Source organism: Peromyscus californicus, unplaced genomic scaffold (assembly GCF_007827085.1).
Source record: "Peromyscus californicus insignis strain IS unplaced genomic scaffold, ASM782708v3 Scaffold_3__1_contigs__length_106647218, whole genome shotgun sequence".
NCBI classification, from domain to species: domain Eukaryota; kingdom Metazoa; phylum Chordata; class Mammalia; order Rodentia; family Cricetidae; genus Peromyscus; species Peromyscus californicus.
In genome coordinates, this window is record NW_026294551.1 from 25,185,021 (window position 1) to 25,205,592 (window position 20,572).

The 20,572-nt window shown below is 55.6% G+C and overlaps 1 protein-coding gene across 20 annotated transcripts in view; it reads left to right on the forward strand.

The window, feature by feature from the left end:
• The window catches only part of Srcin1 (SRC kinase signaling inhibitor 1), a 70,793-nt gene that overhangs the window by 4,366 nt on the left and 45,855 nt on the right, over positions 1–20,572 (forward strand). For 14 of the 20 annotated variants that reach the window (XR_008222371.1, XR_008222372.1, XM_052757658.1 and 11 more), the window contains exons 2-3: positions 5,091–5,153; positions 20,025–20,326. Coding sequence is in view for 18 of the 20 variants with exons in the window: in XM_052757658.1 (XP_052613618.1) it covers positions 5,091–5,153; positions 20,025–20,326 (365 nt within the window). In the remaining 2 variants the exon portion in view is untranslated. Of the gene's footprint in view, positions 1–1,693; positions 1,905–5,090; positions 5,154–20,024; positions 20,327–20,572 lie in introns of those variants that run through there. The other 6 variants (XM_052757650.1, XM_052757648.1, XM_052757657.1 and 3 more) reach the window with 2 other exon arrangements.

The window sequence follows — 20,572 nt, forward strand, 5'->3', positions numbered from 1 at the left end:
GCTTTGGATTTGGCTGGGAAGCAGCTCCTGCCCCAAGGGAGAGAGGAGGAGGGGAGAGAGGGAGGGCCGATTCCTTGGCAGCCAGTGATGGGCAGAGGCATGGTCCCCAACCCCTGCTGACAGTGTAGCACCTCAGTGGCAGGCCTCCTTACCCAGGACCCAGGCTCTAGTGTGGTCCTCCAGGCCCCTAGGACCCCACACCATCCTTCCCTTCTGTTCCCGAGTCCCCTCTTGTCACCTCAGGCCCCCCACCTCTCCTCTCTGCCAGTCTCCCACCTCCCTGCCCCTCCCCCAGCCGCCAGCGTCCCCTCTCCTTCAAAAGTCCCCTTGCTCTCTCTGGCGGCCCCTGCCCTCTGTCTGTCTTCTCTGCCCCAGCAGCAACCCTGCTTTCTAGGACTGAGTGGAAGGTTGCTGCTGAGGGGAGCATTCGCTGAACAGCCATAGCCGCAGCCTCGGCAGGGATGGGCCAGCTGACTATTATGGGCTGTCAGGTGCCATCACTGTCAGAGTGCAGGCTGAAGGGGCTGCTGTGCATTTGAGCACACTCAAGGCTGCATGGTGTGTGTGTGTGTGTGTGTGTGTGTGTGTGTGTGTGTGTGTGTGTCCCCTCCCACACCACCTCAGGCACTTCACCTTGACATTCGGCTCTTCATGCCCCTGCCTCACACACTTCGGTTACCTTCTGGCATTCACCTCCCCAACGGATTTTTTATTTTTTCTTTTGCCCAGACCTTCTGGTTCCTGTTCCCTAAAGGTACGTCTGTCACACAGCTGTCTCTCAACCCGTGCCCATCAGACTACCTTCAGGCTCCAGGGAGGCAAGTGGGATCCAGGAAGCTGCTGGGCACCATGCCAGGCCCTGGCCACACTCTCCCCTGGTTAATGCCCCCCCCCCCCCCCCCCCAGATAACAGATGATCATCAGAAACAATACTGAGCCTGGAGCCCTGCACTAATCCTGTCTCAGGCCTAAGATGTCTGTGTGACCTTGAGCAAGTCCCTTCCCTGGTCTCCTTTCTCACCTGAGATGAGGGGGCGGGGCTGGATAATCTCCAAGGTCTCTTCTGACATTCCTGCGATGTTGTGTCTCTCTTCTGGGTGATTTGCATATGCTTTGCATATGTTAATAGCGCCTGCTCGCAGGGGGAAGGACACCACCCACATGGGGCCCAGAGTCCCGCCTATCTTTCCAGCTCCCCTCACCCATTGGCTCAACTCCCAGGGCTCCAGCTTCTTAGAGGGTGGGAGCTAAGCCCCGGGAAGGTGGGTGTTGTGTCGTCGTGTCCCTCGCCCCATCCCGTGTCCCTGCTCTAAAGCAGGAGACAGTATGTATGGTCTTGGTGGAGGGGATCCTGCAGGGCTGGGCAGTAGGGTGTCAGATCGCTTCTTGTAGCCTGCAATGCTAGGTGCTCCGCTTCGTCAGGACCTTCAGGTTCCGTTCAGGTCACAGTGCACAGCGAGGCCAGTGGTGTCCTTTCCCCCCTGTTCCAGACCAGGCCCCCGAACTCTGGGATTGAGAGCTGAGACTTGAGCCTCAGACATGGAGGCCAGGAGAGAAGAGGTTATTTCCTGCCTAGCCTGAGACCGTGTGTGTGTGTGTGTGTGTGTGTGTGTGTGTGTGTGTGTAGAACCCCAGAGGCCCGGGTCCACCCATCCTGATCTTCTACAGGTCCTGCCTCCTTGCCACCCAGGTGTACTCCATACCTGGCACAGGGCAGGGCCCTGGACCCCAGCCCTTAGTCCTTCGGTGGCTCTCTTCAAATACGTGTCCCCTGCTACCTGGGGCAAGGCTGGGATAAAGGCTGGTGGCCTAGAAGAGGTAGTGTGAGACCACTGAGTCACGATGGCAGCTTCTGAAGGACAAAAATGAACTCCATCGCCAGGGACTGGAGCAGAAGAAATGCAGTAAGTGGGAACGGGGTTAGACTCAGTTTTAGGGCAGCACTGACCCTGGGGGCAAAATTAGTTTCTGCTCATGGAATAGTGAAGAATACATGAGATAACAGATAACGTCTAGCACCGTGCCTGGCCTGTGATAAGCAGACTGGGGTTCTAGAGACTGCTAGCCCCAGGCTGGACTTGGGAGTGGATGTGGCTGGCCAATCCCTAGAAGAGCTCTTTTCCTATATTCGGGTTGCTACATCCGCCACTCTTCCGCCTTGTGCAAACCGGGCATCGGGCCAACTCCCAGGACACACTGCCCTGGTCCTCGATGCTGGTGGGGTGTGGAGGCTGCAAGTCCGCTCTGCTCCCCTCTCCCTGCCCCTGCATAGGACAGCTTGAGAGGAAACAAGCCCACGCTACAGCAGGAGGAATGGAGGTCACATAGAGAGAAGCATTTCCCAGTGTGGGAGGAGGAGGGGTCAGCGGTTGGGAGTACAAGCTAGTGTTAACAGCTAGGAGCAGGGGACTGGAGAGCATGGCACCCTCTTCCAGAAGCTAACTCCTGTGCGTGACTGAGGGGGTCCTGAGTTGTGGGACAAAGGAAGCAATGGGAAGTCCCTTTTGTTCCCTCAAGAAGAAGCTTAGACTGGTGTCTTCTCTGTTGCTGTGTGACCTTGGCAACTTTGTTGCCCTCTCTGGTCCTCAGTGTCCTTGATATAAGTATAGAAGTTAGAAATAGAGGGTTTTAAGCTCCCTGTCAGTTGTCTAAGATTCTCCCCACCTCCTGTCCCCTGAGATAAGAAATGCCTTGTCACATGAAGGGTGGGGGGAATACTTCTCAGCTTCAGCTGAGCCAGAAGAAATGGCTCAAGGCCAAGACATTTGGGTGCACACACATGCACACACTGGCGGCTTACAGACAGCAGCTCCTCACTCCCTGACTGTGATATACCTTGCCTGCATCTGTCCTCCAGCCTCGGGGATGGGTGAGGGGGCTGGAAGCCCCTGCCAGCCCTGCACTCCACTCTGTGGAGGAACCGTAATCCAGTCCTTGTTTTCCCTCCTGCTGCGGGTCCAGCCGGCGGCCGGCCTTCAGCCCCTGCTACCAGGTTCTCTGAGAACTGTGGGCAGAAGGCTCGGCTGTCTGCAAGACCCGGGGTGGAATATCCCGACCTAGGAAGGAAGTGCTCATCGGGTCTCATCGCTGGGAACCCCAGAACTCAACAAGCCTCAGCCCCAGCCAGAGGTGTTTGTACGCAGTCTGGGAGAGGGTGACATATCCTTCTGTGTCCCCCCCCTTCAGTCGCCTGATAATTGCTGAGGGGTAGGTGTCCCTGCAGTGGCCCAGATACAAGCTGCTGCCTCATTGAGGGGAATTAAGCTCCCAGCTCCCCAAGAAGGTGTGCAGGGCTTATAACAGCCCTTAGCGGACACAGACCCTCACTACCAACCCTGGTTCTCAGAAGCCTAGGACTCCTGGTGTGTTAGGCAGGAAGAGGCCTCTGAGGGGCTTGCCTGCTACCGTTGCTAGATCAGGAGGGCCAGGAAAGGGGCTCCCATAGAGTTAAAGTTACCCACAGTGAAAGCTCAGGAAACCTTGAGCCCTGTGGGGGCTGGTGAGGGGGCAGACAGACTGACAGGCACATAAAGACAGACTCTCATTGTCTCGTCCACTCTGTCATCCACCTAACAGCCCAGGGTCAGTCACCTGCCCTAGAATGAGGCAGGAAGACTGAAAAAAAAAAATCTACTGGAGCATGTAATGGACCACAGTTAGACTTCAGGGAGAACTTCCCAAATATTGATGCAAGGGGAGGCTGGATGGGAGGAGTCTAGGAGCAGCTCGGGGGACACTCCCTGTGGACATGGCTTCACTTCTCTGTACCTTGAAGTATTCACGGTGGCTGTCTTGCAGACTCCGGATTCAGTGAGAGAATTTGGACAGAGGTGGAAAGATTCTGCAAGAAACCTTGAAGCTCCTGAGACTCAGTGCTTCACCTGCCCAGAGGGCAGGTCTCTGGGGAGGGCGGTGAGGAGGGATTGGAGAGGGGGTGCGAGCAGCATTGTAGTTCCAGCACCATGGAAGGTGGGTCAGAGTTCAAGGTCATCCTGGACCACTCACGCTTCTCAAAAAACCAACACAAGGAGTGGGGAGACTCGGGGTGTTGAGGCTGTCTTTGTACCCCTCGTCAGTCAGTCTGCCCCTCTCACCGTCCCCCAATCTGGGGCACCCTGGGGTGCTAGATTGGTGGTGCATTCTTTCTTGCTTTCTCAGTAGTCTGCCCACATCTGGGTACAGCAGCTGTTTCTCCCCGGGGTGTCCCTGCGTCGGGTAATCGGTGGGAAAATTGGAACTGGGAGATTGGCAGGGGGCTCAGGGAGTGCGTGCAGTGAGTGCGGATGTGCCTGGGCTAGCCAAGTGAAAGCTGTGCCCAGATGCAGTGTCTCCAAGCTGAAGGGGCTTTGTACCTCAGACCCCACGGCAAAAAATAGGTGGTATCTGTTAGCGTGGGGCAGGATAGGTTTAGGAGGTTCTTCTGTGTACGGAGGGAGAGGTATGAGGGAAGATCCAGGGCCCCTGCTGCAGGCGGGAGCTAGCATAGGGCCCTCTGGCAGGGATGGGGACAGAGCTTTTCCCTGCCAAAAGGCCAATCAAGGTTTAAATGTGAACACCTGTAGGCTGTGTAGTGCCCGTCTGCTCTGTTGGGGGCAGCAGGACACTCATGGTTGGGGATGAGGTTGACAGACTGAGGGTCTTTGGAGCTGGGGGAAGGTCGGTGAGCAGTGATGCTGACCCTCTGACCTTGACCCCATTCCTGCCCCAAATAGGAGACCTGGATAGGGGGAGCCGTTGGGCCCCCATGGGTGCTACATTTGGGGTCTTAACTGGGCATCTAAGCCAAGCGTCTGCTCCCTATTCCCAGAAAGAAGATCAGGGCTGTCTGTCTGTCTGACGAGGGGCCCATGTTTTCCATGTTGTTACTGTCTGTCCTCCTGTCTGCCCCAAGTGATGTCTTTGTCCTTTTATTCCCTGCCCCTCCTCCAGTCCTGGTCTCTACCCCGAGGGGAGCCCCCCACACCCTGGTGACCTCCGAAGGGACAGCTCCTAAAGCCCTGCCTTGCTGCTTCCCGCCCCCTGGCCCAGCCTTCCTGCCCCAGCTCATTCAGCTCATTCATTGGTTTCCTCCTTTCCTGTCCCTCACCCAGGGCTCCAGCGAGCGGCGGGAGGGAAGCCGGCAGGACTCTGTTCCCTCTGTTTAAAGTCTCCAGGTTAGTAAGCCAGGAGGGAGCCCACCACGGCCACCTAGTCAGCACCCTCCCCTGCTTGCGAAGGGTCACAATGGGCCACTGGGAGGGCTGTCCCCAGGGGGCCAGGCATACGTCAGGGGGAGGGGACGGCAGATCTCCATGTGGGGAGGGCGTCTTGCCTGGCAAATATGTGTCTGTGTGCACGTGTGCATGTAAGTGTGCCTGTGTGAGCTCACAGGCATGTACGTAGGTGTGTGTCTGTGTGGGCTGGGCATGGGCTAGAGGCAGGCCATCTCTGCCGGGAGATGAGGCCCCAGGGATTCTGCTGGGGTCGGGGAGTGGGGGAAGGGGGGAGGACCTGGGTCAGGTGACCTCAGGGCTTGTTTTTCAGTCGCCTTATCCCTCAGTATCCACTTCACTTTGGAGAGCCACTGAGCCGGCACAGGGTCCGGAGGGCAGGAGAGGGAGACCCGGCAGGGCCATGCCTTGCCACTCTGCCTGGCCGGGGCTGCCTTAGGGGGCCAGGTCGAGGGGCAGGTGTCTTGTAATGTAGCAGCAGTCTAGCCTCCAGCAGTGACATCTGTCCCCCACGCACCAAGGTGACATCTGTCCCCCACTGACACCTTATGGGCTTAGCCTGCTGATGCTGGAAACCCCTTTGTACCGTCCTCTCTGTCCCTGTTGAGTGTCCTGAGACCTATGCTGTCCCACCCCATCAAGCAAACATTGACTCAGACTCCTCTGATTCCCTGGAGGCTGGGAGCAGCTCAAAAAGTGCTAAGGCCTTTTGGAACCTGGACTAGGCAGCCCCCTGCCCTCCTCCTGTGCTCAGAGCCCTGAGAGTCAGGGTGGCCTGTGGTCAAATCCCCATCTAAGCCTTTGTAACTGTGTGGTCTAGGGCGAACCCCTTCCCTTCTCTGAGCTTCATTGGTCTGGCCTATGGGTCACAGTGAGAATTTGCATGTGACACGTGACAGGCTGTGAAGAGGGACAGGCACTGACCAGTGGGGGTCCCGCCCGAGCAGGGAGCAGGGTGCTCTGGAGGTGGGTTCTCTTTCTGCCTCCGGCCCAGGGCTGGGCTGGCTGTGCCTAGTTGCTGTATGGTACTGCCCACCTACTCCAGAGGTGAGGGGCTGCAGAGCCCATCTGGGCGGTGACTCTGTCCTCCACCCCTCCTTTGATGCCCAATCCAGGCGGACACGGTGGGGGGGCGGCCCTCTTCACTGCTGTGGCTGCCGCCGCCGCCTTGATGGCTTTTTAATAACTTTGCTCTGAGACAATCTGCGGAGCGCTCGTTTGTCTGCCTCTTAATTAAAATTACCGTTTTCCTAAAAGAGCAGCCATGCTCCTGCCCTCCCCAGCCTCAGCTCCTAACCGAGAAGGTGGGGAGGAGCCAGCACTCCCTCCCAAGCAGGCCTGGTCCTCCCCAGACCCCTGACAGACCTCAGGGGGCCTGTGGGAGGAGGCCTGCTCTAGCAGAGAGGCCAAGGCCTTCTTTTTCTGCCTACCTGCTTCCGGAATACCCCCAGTGATTGGGGAGGGGGGCTCACTACCTCCAGAGACTTACTTCCTGTATTCATAGAAAGGTGTGGCAGCTCCCGGTCTTGCCTTGTTCTGAGTAGAAAATATGGATGGATTTTAGAATGGGTGTGGACATTGTTAGAATGCCGTGGGAGTGGGAGCCAGGACATCCGGGGTGGGCTTAGTCCCTATGTTGCTGTTTTTAGGTAGATCTATGGGTTCCCCAGGCTCTGAGGATAAGGCAGTGGAATATGGGGTGCAGGTACAACCTGACTGGTGTGATGAGACCATTGGCTTCTGGTGGCGGTGGTTTTGGGGACACTGTGAGAGGTGTGAAGGCTTAAGATCTTTGTAATGATGGTTCCATAGTTCACTACCTCCTCTGCTGTCCCCAGAGTGGCAATGAGATGCTGTCTTTTGTGGGGGGACAAGGCAGATATGACAGGAAATCATGTAACATGCCCAGAGTCAGACAGATGACCCCAGGCTCCACCCCTGCCTCCTCTCACTGTTCTGCCTTCCTCCCAAAGCCTGTCTTGAGTCTAGCTTCAATCTTTCATGTTGTTTGGGCAGTAGGAGAGGCTGCCCACTCACTTTCTGCAGGAGGCATTCCTTGTTAGTCCTGGATCCTGAGAACGGACTGTGAAGTTCGTCTCCCTCCTCTCCAGTCCTCTGCCACACCTTCACCACATCCTGGGGAGATGTGCCCAGTTCCACCAGGCCCGGTTTTCTGTTCTCTACGCTGGGTCTTCTGTGGCTCCCCTTCTGGGACTGTATCTGGTGTATACATGGTCATGTAGTCAATCAACAATCAGCACAGGCCTGTTGCGTGCTAGGCCATGTGGTGATGCCAGGACATATGAATCAGTTCAGCAGGACATGTGAATAGTCCTGTGACCTTTGCTCTTGGCCAGGAGAGCAGTGACCACCCCAGGGACATGTACTGGTCACCTGTGGGGAGGTCAGGGCCCTTCTCCAGACCTCCCTCCCCCTCTGCTTCTGTCCCATCCCGGCAGCCCGTGATGGCAGAGTGGTGACAGGTGCTGAGCCGCAGAGATGACAGTGCTGCTCATTCCCCCATAATTACCGTCTGATGAGACGCCAGAATTAGCCACCGCGTGAGCATGGGCATCAGATGCGGGCACAGTGCGGGAAGTGGCTGGGGGCGGGGAGCCGAACCTCTCTCCTTTTGAGCCCTGGGGCCCTGGGCAGCAGGACGGCGTAGCACCAAGAGAGGGAAATGGGCCGGAAGGAGGAGGCGCTGTGTGGTTCATGTGTATCAGATGTCCAGTGGTTTGTGGTTTCCCAGTCCTCAAGGTGGCTGGGCGCATCCTGGAGATGGCTGGCGTCTGGACAGGGCTGCTGGGGCCCCGGACCGCTAACCAGAGACCCACAGGTAGACTGAGTACATGCTGTGTGCGTCTTGGCTCCACAGTGCTGGACTGTGGGGACCCGTGGTGTTCAGAGCTGGGGGCCCTGCATTTGACAACCAGGGCAGGCCTTGAGGTAGATGGATGGCTGGGAGGAACAAGCAGAGAGAGTGAGGGGCACCGGAAGCTCAAGATGAGGCAGTGTGATACTCCAGAGGGGGCAGCAGGGGGGTGATACATCGAACACAAAGCTGGGCTGCTCCTGTCCTGGGCAGTCTCATGGGGCAAGTGTTTTTGTGGTGAGGGGTAGGCAGAAGGAGGTCCTCTAGTACATCCCTATACCTTGTCTGAACTACTGGAGCAGTTCTGAAGGACACCAGCTAGGAAGGGTGGGGACACCAGGGGGACTTCTCTAGCAAGGCCAGTGCAGTTGGGAACTGGAAGCCAGACCATTCACAGAGGACCTGTCCAACAAGGAAGGTTATTGGTGTAGCAGCCTCCTTTACCCCCAAAAGGAGAGGTCATAACCTTCCCCGGGGCCCTGTGAGAGTCTGGGCTCTCCTTACAGCTTACTTTCAGGAAGAGGAGCCCACAGGATGATGGACACCTTTGCTATAGTGAGGTCTCCATTCCTGGAGGCCTCCAAGCCCTGGCTGCAGGGCTGGTGAACAGGGGAGACTGTTTCTGTCACAGCCTGGGGCCTGATGGGGGAGGGCTCTGAGCCTATCAGGTTGAAAAGGGGGCTTAGGAACTCTTCCAGAAGCCTGCTCCTCCGTGGCTCTGCAGGCTGCTGTCTTCCCGTCTGGTCTGTCCATCCGTTGCTCCAGCCCTGGAGACCAGGCCTCCAGTCAGAGGACAGTGGGCAGGAGGGTTGGGAAGTGAACAGATGGGGAACTGAGGCTCAGTAGTAGAGGGTACTGGGAAAGGAGGGTGGGAACCCTGCTTCTCAGAGCAGGTGCTTCCTCTCATCTACGCAAAGTCCCCCTTCCTGGGCTCTAGTCTCCTGACCTGACAGAGCCGCCTCACAAGGCTCCTTTGAGAGTTAAGTGAGTCAGAGCTGCAAGCTCCCTTTGAAGTGTCATGCCCCAGGCTACACGGGGACAGGCCCTGCTCCTGCCTCATTCCTGCTTTCTAGGCAGCTCACTGGCTGGTTTCAACTTCTCTCTTTTCCCCCTCCCTCCCTCCCTCCCTCCTTCCCTCCTTCCCTCCCTCCCTCTCTCCCTCCCTCCCTCCCTCCCTCTCTCCCTCCCTCCCTCCCTCCCTCTCTCCCTCCCTCCCTCCCTCCCTCCCTCCCTATTCTTTCCTCCTCTTTTCCTCCCTCCCTCTCTCTCTTCCTTGTACCCAGGATGGAGCCCAAGGCTTTGCACTCTACCACTCAGCTGTATCCCCAGCCTTTCCCCAGACTTCGTTGTTTGAGACAGCATTTAAAGTTACTCCGGCTGGCCTTGAACTCTCTCTGTAGCCCAGACAGGCTTTGGCTTGTGATTCTGTGTCAGCCTCCAGAGTAGCTGGGATTACAGGCCTTCACATCAGGCCCAGCATTTCCCCTTTAGTAGTGCTGGGGATGGAACCCACCACCTGCCCTGTACTGGGAATGCATCATGCCCTGCCCAGGGTTTCACCCTCTTTACTCAGGGGGCCTGAGTATATGTAAGCAGAGGGAAGACCCCAGTCTTTAGTAGGTGCCAGGGCACAACAAGGGCTTGTCTCCTCCTTCCAGCCTGCACTGGAAGGTTCAGGCTGGATAGCGAACTTGCCCTGGCATCATGCAATCAGCCTGGCTCCTGTGGCCCCTTCCTCTAGACCACTCAGACACTAGCCTTGTGTCCTAGGGAGAGAAATGGGGTGCAGGGGGGCTAGGATGACCTACTCTGGAGGGGAAGCCTAGGGGCCGGGTGTCAGCTGATAGGAGCTGGGTGACCACGTGCCTCACTTGTACCCTGGAGGAGAGGCCAAGCTTCTGTAGCAACCGAAGTAGGACCCCAGGAAACCTCAGCATTGGCACTGGCTCGATGGTGATCGTCAGAGTCCGCAGCCTTGAGGTCGATTGGGGCTTGATTTCGCTAGTTCCAAACAGACCAGACACGTAGGGAATCGAGGGTGAAGGTGCCAGTTGGTGCCTCTGTGACATCCCCCGTTGCCTTTGGTTTGGTTTGTTTTTTGAGATGGGGTGTCACGTACTCCAGGCTAGCCTTGAACTGATTTTTTTTTTTTATTTTGAGACAGGGTCTCTCTCTGTGTAGCTTTGGAACCTGTCCTGGAACTCACTCTGTAGACCAGGCTGGCCCCAAACTCACAGAGATCTACCTGCCCCTGCCTCCCCCAAGTGCTGGGATTAAAGGCGTGTGCCACCACTGCCTGGCTGGCCTTGAACTCTTGCGTAGCCAAGGATGACTTGGAACTCCTGATCTTCCTGTCTCCACCTCTCGGGTACTGTGATTACATACACCCGTGACCAGCCATCAAGCTGGCATCCCATGGCTGTCCCTCCAAGTTGGAGCTGCGCTGCTCTGACGCAGAGGTAGGACAGTCTCTCTGGGGACTCAGGCACAAGTGCCATGTATAACCACAGCCTGGCTAGGACTTGTGTGTCCCTTTGTGTGGTAGTGCCCGTGGAGTGGGCAGCAGAGCTGTTGGGGCTGGGTAGAAGCTGTGGGGGGTGGTACCAGGTGACCCAGGCGTGGTGATACATGTGTGTGCTCATGGTGATGACTGAAGCTTGATGCTGAGACTGTGACAGGTCATCCCCAGGGGAATGGTGTCTCTAAGGAGGTCACTGAGCGGTCTGGTAAGGCAAGGTCTGCCCAATATTGAGGCCCAAGATGAAAACCTGGTGTGGAGTAGACTGGGGTCTCTGTCTTGTCTATCCCGCCTGTGGTCACACCTCCTGCCAAGGTTCAGTGCCCCATGTAGGTGTAGGCAAGCTGGAGGAGAGGGGACTCTGGCAATCTCTAACTTGGGAGGCTTGGTGACTCCCTCTTCCCTCCCTCCCTCCCTCCCCCCTCCCTCTGGGTTGCTGCTTTCCTCTCTGGTTGCCTCTCCAAGGAAATGTGGCGCTGACAGGACATCTTCCCTGGGCGCATGAGCCGTGGTGATGCCACACAGGCAGGAGCTAGCTTGTTAACACTGTTCTGTGTGGGCCCACGCCAGGACTGTTCCAGCCTTTCCAGCTCCCACTTCAGATGGAGGGTGACGACTCCTTCCTGCGTGTCCACCTCCCCTTTGTCGGGGAAGCCAATTAGTCAAGGCTTCACTGGAAGGGAAAAGAGCCCACAGCCCCACCTGACAGCTAGCGAGAGGCACTGAGGCTGGGGTAGAGGAGGCAATTGGCCTCCACTCACCCCCGTGGCCCCACGTCCTAGGGCAGTGCACAGCTTGAGCACCTGTCTGTGATTAGCTTTATTTTGCTTTTGTTTTTTTTGAACAAATGAGAGGACCGAGGTCTGCAGAGATGCCTGACCTCCTCAAGGTCATATGACTAGTTACTGGCAGAACGGGGTTTGAGCAGAACTGTCTTAGCTGCAGATTCAGTGATTTTTGGTAATGCCACAGCTTTGCCTGCTGTGTGTGGGAGGGAGGAGCTGGGACCAGAGGGAGGGCTGCGTGTTTGAGGTTTTGATTTGTGGCTCATTTGGAAATGGGAATCATGTCTGAGTGTGTGGAAGGGCTGTAGTGAGACAGCCTTGAATCGCATATGTGAACCCCTCCCAGGCTGGGCTGGGGAGCTGGGCTGAGGTGGGGCTCTCATCCCTGGCTTGCGTCTTCTGGCCTGAGTGCTGCTGTGTTGTATGATTTGAATTGGTTTTTATGCCCCTGGGCCCTGCCCCTGGAGAGGGGCTCCCTTGGGAGCTGCTTTCTGGGAAGTGGCATGGTGAAATGAAAATGTCCTGGTCCCCGGGGGCCCAGCACACTTGGCTTGTGCTCCTGCCTTGGCCCCTGGCCTCTTTGTGATTGGTAAGGTCTGTGCTCTGGGCCTTAGTTTCCCTTCCGTGAAAGACGTTTGGCTGAAGTAAGAGCACCATGGGGTGTTTTTGGACACCGATGGGATCGGCAGGAGAGCATCATTATGGTGGCTTCAGTCCTCCGTCTAGGAGACAGGAGCTGAGTGAGGTCACAGCCTGCCAGGGTTATTGAGCCACCTGTGCTGGGCTAGGCCAGCCAGTAGACTTGTGTGTGCCAGGACTACAGAGTGGATGTACCGCCCTGTCAGGCTCTGTGGAGCTGACTCTTCCCAGACCCTCCCTCTACCCTGTCTGGTGCTAGTCAGTTCTGGGGTACCCTCAACTTATAGGTCTGTTCTTCAGGACCATTCAGTGTGGCGGAATGGTACCTCTGCAGGAAGGAAGCCTTCTTAGTTGAGGGTGGAGACAAGGCCCCACCCTGAAGAGGCCCTCAACACCATGAGGAGGCCCCATCACCCCCTAGGTGGATGAGGTCTGAACTTAGAGAAAGGCTGTGTCCTGCCCCTGGGAAATAATGCTCAGCTGGATGCTGGAGTCCAGGTGGGACTGGGGGCTGTTTGGAGGTGAGGTGGGCAAGTATCATGCTGTACTCAGACTAAGGGGAAAGGGCTGTTCCCACTGGGCTCATGACAGAGGACCCAGACATCTAGCTGAGGTGGTCGAATGGTCCTTTTTAGTGTCTCCCACCCAGGAAGCATACGCTGTGGAAAGCAAGAGAAATTCCACAGGGGGCTGGGGAAGCTCAGACCCCGCCCCACTGCTCCTTCTAGGCAGGTAAGCTCTCCCTCCCGAACCCTGAGGAGGTCCTTTAATTAGATTCCAACTCGTTTAACCAACTAAGTGGCCTTCGGTGGGTTTTAAATCTGCGCAAATTGGTTTGTGTTTTTCTGCCTGCGTGAGGTTGTGACTGGCGGGGGCCAGTACCAATCCGGTGCCCTCCTGGCTTCTCCTAGGGCTTTTCCACCTCTCGTCCTGCCTGATTCTGGATGCCTAGCTTCCTAGGAATGGAAAAGAACACAGAGACACAGGCAACAGTCTCCTTCCTGTCCCTTATCCGCAGAGAGGGAGGCCATGGGTGACCTCCCAGGCCTTCATAATTCCCAGGAGGAGAGTCTGTCTTGAAGCTCTCTAGGATGGCTCTGTAGATAACTGAGTGGGGTAGGAGAAGCCCTGGTGATGTCACCAGCGGGCACGCTCTTGCCTTGCCCACCTTGTGTCTGTGGCTAGAGACCCCCGAAAGCCGAGTGCACCTTTAGGAAGCCAAGCTCTGCCTGGCCCCCTCCCTCGGGTTCCAGATCAAAGCCAGCCCTCCTTGGGACCCCAGGGATGATAGTTTTCTGTCACTTTAGTGTCTCTGGAAGTCACCTTTATTGTCTAACCACCTTCCCCCTGTTTTCAGCCCCTTTCCTCCCAGTGCTCCCTCTCCCTCCTTCCTCCTTGTCCCCCCTCTGGCCCAGATGAGGTTGTACCATGATGACCTGGCATCTGGAGCGTGGAGCTGGGTCCTCAGAGCTTGGAGGGTTGCAGGGTGCAGGCATGGAGGTCCCTGGCTGGGAGCTGGCTGGGAGCTCTTGTCTCAACCTCTGTCAAGCTTGCTGCTCCCCCTCCAGTTGCCCTTCCTCCCCACCCCCATCTCGGAGGCTCTTGTTAGAGTGACAGGGAGACTCAACAGGGCGCTGGGCATTAGCAATTTAGGGGGATATTACACAGGAATGTTTACAGAAAGGCAATTGCCTGGAAAATGACTTTGGTGGCTCTGGTATGGGGCGGAAAAGCTGGTTCTGGAAAACAGACACAGATGGGCTTCTGCTCCAAGGACCCACAGACAGACAAGCAGGGTGAGAGGCAGGGCACCCATAGGCCACAGCGTAGGCCTCCCCTGTGCAAACAGGGCCTGGCTCCTAGGACACTGGCATTTAAGAAGCAGGTCTGGGCCTCTGACCTTTGTCCTCTGGCCTCTAGCCTCCAAGCTCATCAGGCTTTCAGACTGCATCAGGTGCCGGCAGGATGAAGCCATCAGGCAGTATTGACCTTGGCAGCGCCTCAGGGCTGCTCCTGGGTGACTGACTTGGGCGCCTCTTGCTCTGGCTCTAGAGGGACACCAGGAGCTCTGTTGCCTGCACGTGTGTGTGTGTTCAGGAACAGGGTACTGTGGGGTCTGAAGCAGGCCCTCTTCTTTTCTTGAAATCGGTTACCTTTCCCCTTTGCCCTGACTGGTGGGGACCGGAGTTGCTGTCACACTGAGAGTGTCTCAGTCCTCCCCTTTCTGCTACACCCCCTTTCCTTTGGGCCCCTGCCTCTGTCCAGACCGTGGATGGGATCGGGAACACCTGTGACAGCCCCTTCTTCCAGGAGACCTATCTTGCCTAGCCTCTTGGTGTCCATGCAGAAGGAGCTGGCCGTCTCAGAGGTTCCGAGCGTCCTTTCCCGCCGCTGTCTGTCACTGCTGCTCTGGTGTCCTCTCTGTTTTCTCTCCTTTGTCCCCCACCCCCTGCACATCCTCTTCTGAAGATGATGTCATGTTCCAGCGCTGCCCAGCGACAGGCAGGGGGACAGAGTAGATAGATGGTGACATCCAGAATTAAGAAGCCAGGTGGGGATGAGAGTGAAGACTTAGGAGATGGTGTCATTGAGATGCTGGGATCTTCATTCTTCTAATGAGCCACTGTGATCTCATGTAAAAGAATTCAGTGGAGGGTAAAAATAAATCAGGCCCATAAATAAGCTGGGGGAGGGGTCTGGAAGCTGCTGAACAAGTAACAATGTTTCTATGAAGCACCTGCTCTTTAATCACAGCCAGCCACTAGGGGGCGCCCACTGCTTCCCATCATCCCACGGGACCACTGTCCCCTTCCCTGGAGCCAGGCCCAGCAGAGGTGACAGAGCCCCTCTCTAGTCCCCATGCTCCATTTTGTCAGTCCCTGGCACCTGCCCGGTCCTCTTGACTTTCCCACCCAGGAATCTTAGAGCTCAGCATGCTTGTCATCCAGTACTTGGGCAGGTGGCAGAGGCCGGACTGGGAGTGTGAGGCCAGCCTGGGCTACACAGTGCATTTCAGGATATATGTACAGAATGTGTCTCAAAAAAGCCGAAAGGGGAAGGGAAAAAAAAGAGCCACAGTGGGCCTTGTACATGTAGGGTCCTCAGAAAGAGGGTAAAAAAAAAGAACCACAGTGGGCCTTGTACATGTAGGGTCCTCAGAAAGAGGGAAGAAAAAAAGAACCACAGTGGGCCTTGTACATGTAGGGTCCTCAGAAAGAGGGTAAAAAAAAAAAAAGAACCACAGTGGGCCTTGTACATGTAGGGTCCTCAGAAAGAGGGTAAAAAAAAAGAACCACAGTGGGCCTTGTACATGTAGGGTCCTCAGAAAGAGGGTAAAAAAAGAACCACAGTGGGCCTTGTACATGTAGGGTCCTCAGAAAGAGGGGAGACCCTGCAGCCCTCCTTTAGCTCTCTGGCTTTTCTAGTGCCACCCCCCCTCCCCCAGCACACCCCAGCCCTGCTTCCCCACTTGCTGAATCCCTGCCTCTGTGGCTCTCTTCTCCATCCCCATACTCCTCCCAGCCTAAACCCGGCCAAATCCACCATTGATCTGGTCCCTGGGCCTGGAGCCTGCCGCCAGCTCTCTGGACCCATCCATCACCCTGGCTTTTTTCCTTAAACTGCACAGTCCAGAGAGAGTCAGGGCAGCTTGAAGACTGTGCTGGGGTTGGCTCAGAGGGAGTGGGAGAACAAGACTTCCTAGCCAGGAGTGTCTCTCACTTTCTCTCCTTGTCACGTTTCTCCCCTGTGGGGCAGGGTTTAGAGGTTAACACCCCAGTTTTACAAATTAGACCCCTGACTCATCAGGGGAGGTCTTGCTTGGCTGAATGTATGAATAATTGGGACTCCTGGGGGGGAGGAGCCGATTCAACCCAAGTGAGAGTGACTTGGCCACGGTACTTCAGATGCCCTGGCTCTAAAAAACCAAGGGAGTTGAGTGTACCTTAGTTGGTACAGTGCTTGCCTAGTGTGCATAGAGCCCTGTTTCTTTTTTTTTTTTTTTTTTGTTTTTGTTTTTGTTTTTTGAGACAGGGTTTCTCTGTGTAGTTTTGGTGCCTGTTCTGGATCTCGCTCTGTAGGCCACCCTGGCCTCGAACTCACAGAGATTGGCCTGGCTCTGCCTCCCGAGTGATGGGATCAAAGGCATGCGCCACCACTGCCCAGCTTGAGCCCTGGGTTTGAGCTCCAGCTCTGCTTAAATCAGGCATGGTGGCTCATTCCTGTAATTCCAGCACTTGGAAGCGAAGGGGAGAGGACCAAGGCTATCCTTGGTCACATAGGGAGTTTGAGACCAGCTTCAGTTTATGGGGAACCCTGTTGGGGTCGGGGGACAGAAATAGAAATAGACAAAGAGAATGAATGGATACAAATGAATTTCCTTTGATTATTCCTGAGCTGATTCCCTTTTCAGGCAGGGTTGGTTCTCACAGCTCCACCAGGCCCTGCAGAAAAACATTCAATATATCCCCAGCAGGACATCAGGACTCTGGGTTCCTTCATTCTCTGAGCAAAGTCTACGATCTCCAAAGTTCTTAAACTGATCCTACAGTCTTTTAGACCCAAGCCTCTCCTCCTCCCTACCACCACCATCGTGGGAGAACTGGGTAGCTCCTAGGGTTCCCCATGGTCATCGCCTGCCTTGGTACACTATCTCCCCCACACCAGAAATGCTGATGTCTTCCCAAGGGTAGGGAAGGAGGTGTGTGGTCCAGGGGTGGAAGAGATCTTCTGGGGCCAGGAGGAAGTCCATGTGTGTCCAGAGTCCTCTGGGACAGAGAGGCCTTGTTGTTTGAATCTTAGATGGTCTTTTAATAAAAAACCCAGAGCCAGATATCAGGGTGAAAGCCGAAAGATCAGAGAAGCAGAACAGCCAGACACTAGTTCTTACCTCTACGAAATCCTCAGCCTAAAGAGAATGAGTTCCTGTTTCCCCCTTCCTTATATACCTTTCTCTGTTCTGCCATATTACTTTCTGGGATTAAAGGCATGTGTGCTTCCCAAGCAAAGGCATGAGATCTCAGGTGCTGGGATTAAAGGTGTGTGCCACCACTGCCTGACCTCTATGTCTAATCTAGTGGCTGGCTCTGTCCTCTGATCCTCAGGCAAGTTTATTAGGGTACACAATATATCACCACAAGGGCTAGCAGGAGGAGAGGTAGTCTGGGCCCAGAGTTAGGTCTAGCAACAAGGCCAGGCAAAACACACATGGACTGGACAGAGAGAGGACTACTAAGTGCCCATGCCCTGAGCCATGAAGGTCTCCTCTGCTGTCCTCAGTAGGGTGTGACCCTCTTGGTGTCAGTGAGGGTGAATGAAGGAGGAGGGAGGTTGGGTCTACACATATAGAGCTGTCAGCCTACTCCCCCATATGACCCAGGCCATCCTTCTCAGCTCAGTCACTGCCCACCCTGGCTTGCCAGGAGGTCTGAAGCTGTCAGGAAGATGATGGCCCCTGTGTACCTAGCCTTACTCTGTCAGCAGGATTCTTCCCCAGTTTCTTTTGTTATTAGGGAACTGTTCTCGCATTGTATCAACTTAGTATTGCTTCTGTTAACACAGGTTCACTTTGAACTTGACCGTATACACTTAAGAGGAAACTTATCTCCTTACCACCCTGAGGAACAAGATCTATAAAACCAGAGATTTGGTCCCCTCCCTCAGATTTGTTCTAATCCTTATGAAAATAAAAGTGATAATCAATAAAGTATAAAAACACTGCTGTAAACCTCCAGCTGAGGCAGGAGGATCAGCGATCAAGGCCAGCCTAAACTATATATCAAGACACAAAATAGTTAGATAAATTAACTGTATATCTTATGTGACACACACCACACACACAGATAGATATAGATATAAAACATGTCTTCAAAGTCATCACTGGGTGTCTGGACCTCACTTGGGGAGCCTCACAAAGGATGGTAACTGTGGTGTAAGGGATAAAGGGTGTCTGGAAGGTCAGAGGTGGTGACTCAGGCCTTGAGCATTGGGGGGGGGGGGGTAGAAGGGGGACGGACCAGAGAATACAGATAGAAACCTGCATGATGTGTTGTATGCTCAGTGCTTGCTCTACTCAATACACAGTGTCATCTATCCGGGGAGGTATGGCAGTGTAAACCTAGTAGATATTGGGTAACACAAGGCCTACGCTACTTCCTGTAGCTTTGGACCTGTCACTGGACTTCTGCAGTTTGCCAGCCATTTCAGAAATGGGGACCACAATCATACCTACCAGACAGGAGTGTTGAGAGCCTTGGGGGGGGGCCCTTGGAAGCCCATGACTGAAGTACCCATGGGAGCTGTTGTCCTTGTAGTTTAGTGAGAGAGGCTGGGTCCTCTGGGGCTATGAACCCCAGTTGCACATGCCTGGGCCACAGCCTGGAAGAGTGTGCTGTATGCATCAGGGTGGCTCCCCCTCAACCCCCTCTGTGTGTGTGTGTAGGTGGGTGGAGTGTCCATATGTCGTTATTGGTGGTAGAATGGTTCCTGTGTGTGTGTGTGTGCTTATGTGCGCACACACGTGTGCATGCTTGTGCATATGTGTGTTGGCACTGAGGTAGCTAGTTTTGAAATGTGGCTCAGTCTCTTCTTTCCTCCTGTGGTTGGGCGTCAGGTGAGTGTGGACTGGCATCGGGCCTGATAAATAATTGCGTGGAGGGAAGAGTGCTTTCGTGAATCTGGCCGAGTCCCAGGATTCCCAGCCTTGTCTCCTTTTGCCCTAGTCTATCCTTCCAGAAGTTCTGTGGTGGGACAATGTTGGTGTGACTGCAAGCCTGGCTGGTGGGGCCTGACGCTTAGTTGACACTCCATGGGCTGTAGGTGGGATGTATGGAGACTGCTATCTCTCACTGGGGTGACTTCCGGGGGAGAGGGCAGGCAACTCTGTATTCCTTGTCCGGAACATGGCTAACGTGGATACCCAGCAGGGCCTGCTTTCCTTAGGAGTAAAGAGTGGGGGGAAGCAGGGCTTCGGGGGAAGGCTGGGAGCTGGAGGAGGAGGCTGAGGGAACTCGGGAGGGGGTGAAGAGTGTGGAGACCTCAACCCCCGGCCTCCCCCACCCACTTCTGTTTGTCCTTTGTCCCCTGTACATCACTTGTGGGTCTTGAGCTTGCCTGTGTGTTGGGAGGAGAGCTTGGAATGGGGAGGGGAGGAGAGTTGACCTGTTTTGTCTGTCTGCTTTCTCTTACGTTTGTTCCAGTCCATCTCTCTGTGCCCAGCTTCTGCTGTCTGTCCATCTGTCTGTCTCTGGGGAGGGAGGGGAAGGGAGTCTCTCAACCCCAGATTTTGGGCCTCCATTCATCTCTGGGAAGAAGCCCTGTGACTGACCTTTGCCCTCACCCCACCCCCATAATTCCCTGGCCCCTGTCCTATAGCCCCCAGCTGGAGGATACAGTCCTGAATGTACATGTGTGGGGAAGGAGCTCATGGCTCCAGCCTCTCCTTCGAGAATGTTCTAGAGCACAGTGTGGCTCCTTTCCCTATCTTTTTTTTTTCTTTTTTCTTTCTTTCTTTTTTTTTTTTTTTCAGGACAGGGTTTCTCTGTGTAGTTTTGGAGCCTTTCCTGGAACTCTCTCTGTAGACCAGGCTGGCCTCGAACTCATAGAGATCCGCCTGCCTCTGCCTCCCGAGTGCTGGGATTAAAGGCATGCGTCACTGCCGCCTGGCTTCATTTCCCTATCTTTAGGAAGGGGACGGAGTGTGTAGTTAGAGAGGTGACCAGGACACCTCCAATACTCCCCACCCCTAACTGTTCCCCTGCCCAACCACATCCCCTGCCTGCTCCAAAGCCCACCAAAGAGCAACCTGCATCCAGGACCCGCTCCCTAACCCTCACTTGGAATTCTAGGTTTATGTCATATACTCTTCTTCCCCCTTTCCATCTCCCAAAGGCCTCTCTGCCCTATCAGACCCTGCCCTGCCCCACAGGGATCCTTGTGGGAGATGGGCAGCCCCTTGGCATGGCACCCTGGTGACCCTCCATCCTCTCCCCCTCTCGCAGATCCGGAGCGGAGCAGCCCTCCCATGCTGTCTGCCGACGATGCCGAGTACCCTCGGGAGTACCGGACCCTGGGGGGCGGGGGCGGCGGGGGCAGCGGGGGCCGGCGCTTCTCCAATGTGGGGCTGGTACATACCTCCGAGCGGCGGCACACGGTGATCGCTGCCCAGAGCCTGGAGGCGCTCAGCGGGCTCCAGAAGGCGGATGCTGACCGCAAGCGAGATGCGTTCATGGACCACCTGAAGAGCAAGTACCCCCAGCATGCCCTGGCCCTGCGAGGTCAGCAGGACAGGATGCGGGAGCAGGTGAGTGTGAGCAGAGGCGGGGTCTGTAGGGGGTCGGTCACCCAGTCAGTACTTTATGGCTCTCGGGCAGAGCTGGGAGCCTGGAGTTGGGGAGTTTTGTCCCTGGGCCGTGGCCCTCCTTGATCTTTTCTGGAGCCTGGGGGAGAAAGGAGTGGGGTTTAGTCTCCGGGTCCCTGCCATCTGCTTGACACATGGAGTGTGGGTTTGGGCAGAATGTGGGAAGAAGGGTTGGAAGCTGTGTCTTGG